At 38.8% G+C, this 8,561-nt stretch overlaps 1 protein-coding gene across 1 annotated transcript in view; it reads right to left on the bottom strand.

The window, feature by feature from the left end:
- The window catches only part of LOC107697158 (mannosyl-oligosaccharide 1,2-alpha-mannosidase IA-like), a 155,877-nt gene extending 150,614 nt beyond the window's left edge, over positions 1-5,263 (bottom strand). Inside the window, exon 1 of the mRNA XM_016497818.1 lies at positions 4,534-5,263. Coding sequence (XP_016353304.1) covers positions 4,534-5,040 — 507 coding nt within the window. The 5' untranslated portion in view covers positions 5,041-5,263. The remainder of the gene's footprint in view (positions 1-4,533) is intronic.
- Positions 5,264-8,561: the final 3,298 nt, after the last annotated feature.

Here is an 8,561-nt window from a genome sequence, read left to right as displayed (position 1 = left end):
ACGAAATGTGCTGTGATTGGTTAGCTGGGCCAGTGTGTGTTGTGATTGGCAGCACTCGGCGCCTGGTTGGGAAATGTCATGCCCCTTACCATAGCCGCCTGCGTGCTTCAGTGTAAATATTGTGTCAAAATCAAATCAATTTGAGCGCGATTTAAACCCGGATGATTGTAACCACTCCTGCCTTGGGAGCCTTGGGAAACTAGCGTGTCTCCGACATAGTGATAACACTCGTTGCCTTCTCTAGTGCAGGTCTCGTCCGTCTCGTCCCATTCGTCTGTATTTGTGATATCACAAATCCCGGAAAATATGCGTTATAGTCCAAACGAGTCGTTCATTGTAGTTTTTGAAGTGATATTTCTGTTAAATAAAATATCTCCTTTTGAAGTGGACTTTTAACTTTTCAGATCTTTTTTATGCTCAAACAGCAACATTACAGACTAACTAAAGTTGCAAAAGTGAAAGCATAATAGGGCCCTCTTAATATTAGACTTACATTATACCACACTCATTATCTTGTACTGTAAAAAATTATGTCACTGAAGGAAGTTTTCAGTGTCACATGATCCTTCAGAAATCATTCTAATATGCTGATTTGGTGCTCAAGAAACATTTTTTTTTATTATTATTATCAATGTTAAAAACGGTTGTGCTGCTGTTTTTGATTGATTTTTTGTGGAAAACATGATACATTTTTCAAGATACTTTGATGAATAGAAATTTAAAAAGTAGTAAGAATTTAAAAATAATCATACTGACCCCAAACTTTTAAACAGTAGTGTACATTTATAATAAATAAATGTAATATATTTATCAATATTTTTCATTACATATTTACATATTGAGAACATCAACACCAGTAATGTAATGTAACGATTAATCATTCAGCGTACGTATATGTGGGATGGAGCTATCAAAATAGGGGCAAGACCCTTTTGGGGTAGGGGCGTGTTTGTTTTGGTGATTTCAAATATCAACATTGGCTACCAAAAATCACTTACTCTGCCTTTAACGTTCAAGGGAGTCAATCAAGGAGATCTGCATTTCTATTACAAAATTATTACTATAACTAAATGCAAAGAGTCAAAAACAGTCCTGTAAATGTCACTGTGACATATCCATTTTAGGAGTTTACAGCTTTTAGTTATAAAAGCAGGAAAAAATAATCTCACACAACTATTTTTACTTCATAACCTTGAGATCAATTTATTTTCTAAGGCAATTCAGCTCCTCAAAGGTCAGAGTGTCTGGCGGGGCAAGACAGAGTGCCCACAGCCGCATCTGACAAGTGAGACCCCACAGGGTCAAGCTGTGACTGTTTGTTTCCTTCATGCCAGCGATCAATGGATGAAATCCTGCTATTCAAGGGTGAATTATCACCGTTCTCATGCTGAGCCGCTGCATTAAGCAAGAGAGATGAGGGGCTTGTCAGATCCGCAGGAACTCTAACAGTCTTGGAGAGGAACGTGGAGGCTTCCGCATGCACTAATGTGCTTAACTCTATAACGGTTTAATCCTGGTATTAAAACTCATCCAACTCTGACGGACTAACTCTGAGGAGCAACCATTTAGATAAACTACTGTGACTGGAATACGCTTTGTGTCACATGCTTGAATATACTCAAAACTTAATGAGCAAAAACGAGCCCTCAAGCAAAAAGAAACAGTAGGACAAAATCTCAAAACATAAGCTGGCATTACAAAGTGACACGATGTAAATTTGAAGGACGCCATAGGAGCATAGAAACCATTTCCTTATGCAAATAACTGAAACGTAGTGACTGACTGTGGAGGATAAACTCACACAAAAAAAAGCAAGGACACAAGGTCAATACCAACTGAAAAGCGATTTTAAAGCTTTACCATGCTGTCAGTTTTCATCTACATCTTTACTGTGGACTTGCCTGATTCAAATGGGAAAAACTGAGTCTCAATCAATAGCAAATTTAATTTAATCAAGCTGATGCAAAGTTAACATTCAACTCATACTGAGGGATTATTAGACTGGCCTGACATGCTCTAAATGCACCCAAGAAATGACAGCCTTGTTTACGCTCCTTTACAAGCTCATATAGTAGGGCTGCACGATAATTCGAAATGGAATCGAGATTGCGATTCGACAGAAGCTGCGATTGTCATCCGTATCTTTCAGTGAAGCACGGTTCTGTGATCAGCAGTAAATCTCCATCCAAAGGCCAGAGGGCGCTCTCGCGCTGAAACTCCAAATACGCCTCGCAGAAGAAACCCAGAAAATGCCTATCGCTGCAGCTGAATAAACAGAAGATTCAACTGCTTTCATTGATTCAATGTGTCTAATAAACACACGGCTACGGCAATATACGGTTTATCTGAGTTCTTCTTACTATAATTTATTAAAATAAAGTATATTTATAATGCAATGCCTTTATCACTGCTTAAATACTATGAAATATGTTGCGTGCCTTATTCTGTGTAAAAAGCCACATCATCTCACAGAAGGATTTATTTCAAACACTCGACTGACGTTATGAAGTGAGTTTGGAGTAAAAATATGTTATTAAATGTGGTATTTTCACATGCTTTCAGATGGAGCAGCATTTACTTCACAGAGCCGTAGTTCACTGAGAAGCTATGCAAACAGCTGTCATTATCGCGAACGATTTCAGAATCACGCAATAAAATTGTCTGCGATTTTGTTGCGTAACTACGGCTATGTGTAGTAAATTCTGCTCCATCTGAAAGCACGTGATGATGATTTCGTGCTGATTACAGAACCGGCTTTTTTAACAAAATAAGCCTGACAATCGCATTTGATTAATAGTGCAGCCCTAACATATAGTTAACGCTTTAGCAGGTCACCTCAACCAAGACATTGAGATGAGCTCAGCTCAATCTGATCGAGGCATCTCTACCGCTCTAGAAAAAAAAAATTCTAGTTATTACTGTAGTTTTCAAGGCTACACCATTTTTACCAGCATCATTTAAGAATATAATCAATATCATTTATAACTTTGGTGCATTTTCCAAAAAAAAGAAAAATGCAATATAGCTTGCAATGAAAAATGCAATATAGCTTCAAAAAAATATTGGTGAACAAATCAAATCAACTTTGCAGGGAAAACATACTTGAGATGGCCATTAAATAGGGATACACAAAATATCTGTACCATAGGTTATTGTCCAATAATGCAACTATATTTCAAATTATTAATAGTACTTCACCATCATAACTTAAAGATAAATTGTCAAATACTTTTTTTAATACATTTTTTTATAGTGCATATCAGCATAAGTGCCCTCCTAACCTCAACAAAATATAGGTTTTGGCTTACTATTGTCATTACTGGTAACATCAGGAATATGATGCTGATGACGCATCTTGCACTTATGATATAACTTGCCCAGTTTTCATGTAAACAAAAAGGTTGCCCTTATCATGTAAAAACCTCTAGCTCAATTATGACTGAACAGCCTGAAATACAGGGAATAGAAGGGGAAACACATACAGGAGCACTAAGATAAATATTAATAACAGAATGCTGACAGGAACATATAGGCAATACTGACTTGAAAAAAAAGAAAGAAAAAAAAACGGAAATACAAAATAAAATACTGAGTGAAATGGGGAATAGTGATTGAAATGCAGACAAATTCTAACGGAAATATGGTGAGTACTGGCTTGAAATACTGAAAAACAGGGAATACTGGAATACAGACTGTGGCACTTACTAAAATATAGGAGGGCTTACTGATTAAAACACTGACTGAAAAAAAACAGGGAATATTGACTAAAATTCAGTAAAATAAAGACCAAAAAATATAAAATCAGGGAACACTAGCTAAAGTATTAACTGAAAGGGCAAACACTGATTATTGACTGAACTGCTAAAAAATAAGAATACTAAAAACAGGGAAGACAGACTGCAATAGCCACTGTAATAAAGTCAATACTGACTGAAAAGGAAGGCGTCACTGCCTAAAATACTAAAAAAAAAATAAGGACTACTGACTGGAATACTGAATAAACAGGGAACGCGGACTGAAATAGAGGCAGTGCAGACTGAAAAGGCAGAGAACACTGTCTGAAGTACCATATGACAGGCAATGCTTTCTGAAATAGTGAAAACAGACTGGGGGAAACAGATAAATACTGACGGAAATGGGTAATGCTGATTAAATACTGACCACAGGGAATGTAGAGTGAAATACTGACTGAAAAATGAGGAATATTGACTTGAATACTGTCAGTCAGTACTGCTAGGTGAATGAGCGACAGAAAGAATGAACGCGTTCTTCTGTGAGCGACTGGAGTTTCTTGTCCATCAACCGACCTGTCAGAACATACAGGTTCAAAATGCTTCCTGAAACTGACAGTGTCAACACTCCTCCAGTTTTGTTTTCCAGCCACTAGTACTGCCATTAAACTAACATTAATAACAGATTGGTTTCGCTACACGGGGAAAGTTATTTTCATAACAATAACTGACATGATTTCTCTCGAGAGTCGGAGCAAACCGCAGGAGTATATCTAATAATCAAAAATAAAAAACACAGTACCTCTTTAATCTTGGCTCTTTTAGCTTTAATGTCAGGATCCGCGGGCTCGTGCCCTGTTGCTCCAGGCGGACGCTCATACTGGACGAACGGCAAACTGTCAGCTTTCGCTCCCTTCCCCTGTCCGTTTAGCGCAAGTTTCTCTTTGTCGCTGTTGATGTCCTGCTTGATCTCGTTCGGCCCTTTCTGTAGGGTGTCCTTGGCCTCAATCAGCGCCTTTTCGTGGTCTTTTCTGATCTTGGCCAGGATCTTCTCATCCTTGCCCGTCCCGGTGCTTGTGTCACTGACCGTACCTGTGCGCGTCTCTGCCTCCACCGACGACGAGCGGAAGAAAACTCCGCTGAGCAGCTTCGAGGAATCCGGCAAGAAGAAGATAGCTCCGAAACACAGGGTGATGAAGGCGCTGAACACTAAAAGCAAGATGAATTTCTCCGTGAGCCTGAAGGAGGTCGGGCTGGTGGACTTCCTATTCGGAGTGACCGTGAAAGGCAGGAGAGAAGCTACAGGCATTTTCTTCTGCGTTTAAAACCCCGTCTAAATATGTTAAATTCTCCAACAAAGTAACTCCCCGATCACCTTGACCTACACTGTTTACGATAACTGTTACATTGAACTCAAGGTGTCCGAGTAGGAGACGGTAGATCCTCTGAAAGAAGTTGATCCCACTGCGCGAACGGAGTCCAACCGCCTCAACCGAGCACGCCTGAAACACATCTGTGTAAAGTCTCGTTGGCGGAACGGAAGGAATGGAAGATTCGTGATTGACAGCGCGCCTTGGCCAATCGCTTTGTGCCGCCAGTGCACAAGTTCGTTGTGGGCGTGTCTTCCGGATTTAATGTACAGAGGCGTGATTTCTTGTTCAAACTTAATTGGTTATGGACTGGGATTATGATCTTGATCATAACGACATAAAAAGGCTAGTTAGGTTGTTATTTTAAATTCAGACTGTAATTATTATAAATAGCCCCTGTACAATTGATTAGCATTTTAATCGAAAACCTCAGTTACCCTTTTCAGGCTTGAAGAACTGGCTATAGTTATGACTGACTAGACTTATGAAAGAAAAATTATGAAAATGTCATTAATAGCAAATATTAACTGCAAATATAGAACATATGATACCAACCCCCAGACTACTATTTAATGTAGTCTGGATAACTTTCTTTTTAATTTACTTTACTAATGTTCTTAAGTGACACGAATGAGATAAATGTGTCAAAACACAAAAGAGACTTCAAAAATGTAGTTAGAGCTGCACATTCACAAAACATATTTATTTAAAGGAAAGAGCAAAATATTAAGTTTTCTTTAAGTTAAAACAGACAGGAACTGGGAAAACAAATTCCATTTTTTTATTAAAGCTGCAAGCAGCGTTGGAAGGGCCCTCGCACCAGGAGCAACCTCCACCCTGTGGCCATAGGAAAACAATGAATGGTGGGTAATATGCATTTACAGCGGTACTGTAAATATAGGAGGAATATGGTCAAAGTCATTTATATGTGCCAAACTTCCTGCTGCCAGCTGGTGGCGCTATGACCATAACTGAATATTGGCATGTGGATGTCTTTAGGCCAGGACTTTAATCAAACATGTGAAGTTTGGTGCAGATTGAACATGGTATGTTTGAGTTAATGTAATATGACATATCCTGTTGCCAACATGTGGCGCTATGATTATAACTGAATATTGGCCTTTGGATGTCTTCAGGCCAGGACTCTTATCAAACATGTGAAGTTTGGGGCAGATTGGACATTGTATGCATGAGTTACAACAACTTCCTGTTTCATGGCATTAATAACTTTCCAGAACATTTTCGTTTACCATTCCTGGCTGGTGGAATGATCTTCCCACCCTTATCCGGAATGCTGAATCCCTGTCAAATTTCAAGCGACAGCTGAAAACTCATCTCTTTCGACGCTACTTGACTTCATCATAAAAAAAAAAAAATAAAAAAAAAAATTTGTCTTTTTCTTTATTTATTCCTTCCCTTTCTAGCTTGTACTTATTTGAACAATGCCTAAAACTTGGTATTACAAGCACTTCCTTGGTCTGTTTGCCTCTTTAAGAAGAATCGCTTTATGTATTCCCCAATTGTAAGTCGCTTTGGATAAAAAGCGTCTGCAAAATGACTAAATCTAAATGTAAATGTAATAGCATGCTTTAGCGCTTAGTAAGTGTTGTTAGGCTTCACTACGCTAAATAAACAGCTTTTAAGAGGAAACAACTTATCATTTGATGAATTGACAGCCTATCAGCAAATCTTCAACTTGTTTTACACTAAACAATACTTTGAACTGAACTATTTTTTTATCCCGAAAAAAATTCAGTTTTCTAAGAGAAGTCACTGACTTTTCGCGACAGGTGTGATTCAGCATATGTGGCACTTCTCATTCATTCCTATGGTATCCGTAAACGGCGATTGAGTGTCGCACAACTCTGACTGAAATTCAATGACGTCAAGGCTGTAATGTGATTGGTTATTAAGGCACACGTGTTCCAAGTTGACCACTACGCTTTCTCCAATAGTAAGACAATCTCTGCACTGCATGCCTGAGTTACAGCAACTTCCTGTTTTAGTGCATTAATAGCATGCTTTAGCACTTAGCTAAGTGCTGCTAGCATGTTTTAACATGTTTCTAGCATGTTGCTATCCTATTTAACACTTGCTGACGCTTTTTAATTTGTTGCTAAGAGTCCACAACAGTGTTAAACCTGTCGCTTCTTGTTGCCAGCAGGTGGCGCTATGACTATAACTGAATATGGGCATGGACATGTGTTTAGGACAGAACTCCTATCAAACATGTGAAGTTTGGGGCAGATTGGACATTGTTTGCCTGTACAAAAATTGTAGAGGCAATTCAAAATGGCTGACTTCCTGTTGCGTTTAGGACTTCGCTCCAAGAGATTTTTTTTGTAGGTATTGGGACATTACATGAATGTACTGAATTTCATACACGTGTGTGAAACGTAAAGAAGGGACGCTTCGTTGAAATTTTATAGGTGGTGCTATCGAGCCATTTGCCACACCCAATTCTGAAACCCATATCAGATGTAATTTTTCAGCAGTTCTGTGAGTTTTCGAGCATGTTTAGGCCCTCAAAAATGCGATACACTTTGGAGAAGAAGAAGAAGCAGAAGAATAAACATAGAGATTCCAAGAGGGTCCTTGCACCATTGGTGCTCGGGCCCTCACTATATGGCAGAGGCAGAGCTCAGTAAAGGTTTAGCTATAAAATTGACATACTGTATATAAAGCGAGACCAGATTTTCCTATAAGCAAGGATTTCCTGGAACTTGATTACAAAATAGACAGAACGTCAAACAGTAATCATTCAGCCTTGACTTTGTTTTCCAAAACACTGGCAGCAACATTGTTCTTTAACAAGAAGACTGAGAACAGGAGACAGCTGCTTCATGCATGAAGATTTTAGTGCAAAAGCTGAAAAACTGCTTTGAGAGTTTTCACTTTCTTAACAGTAGGATGTCGTGCTCCTCACATCTGGAAGCTGAAGCATACATTAGATTTTTCAGTGTATTGTGAAGTTTGATGGCAAGCTCATTGTTTTAAGTCAGTGAGTTTATCTGCCAGTGAAATATCAGCAGTGGTGGGCTGTGCAGCTGTTGTCTGTACTAAGTAGACTGTGTGCTAGCAACTTTGTTAGAGATCCAGTACAAGAGCTTCAGTTTATATGTTCTTTTTTATTATGATTGATAACCAAATCTTGGTTCCCATTCTCACACAGCTGATTTTCCTTATTTCAGGCATTTAATCAAAAATCCATTCAAAAAACCACTGACTTTAGGAGATGGGACCGTAAGTTCTAAAATGCTAGCTCGTTTCTAGGTTTTGGCCTACAAAAATACTTCATCCTGCTGTACTCAACGTTTCATTTTATTTGGGTGACCATACACCCTTTTCCCAGACATATGGCGCTTTTCCACTGCATGGTACGGCACGGTATGGCTCGGTACGGTTCACTTTTGGGGGGTTTTCCACTGGGTACAGTTTCTGGTACCTGGTACTTTTTTTA

This window comes from Sinocyclocheilus anshuiensis, unplaced genomic scaffold, assembly GCF_001515605.1.
Source record: "Sinocyclocheilus anshuiensis isolate Anshui unplaced genomic scaffold, SAMN03320099.WGS_v1.1 scaffold38, whole genome shotgun sequence".
Classification (NCBI taxonomy): Eukaryota; Metazoa; Chordata; class Actinopteri; order Cypriniformes; family Cyprinidae; genus Sinocyclocheilus; species Sinocyclocheilus anshuiensis.
Note: the sequence above shows the minus strand (reverse complement) of the source record. Positions and strands in the feature narration are given on the sequence as shown.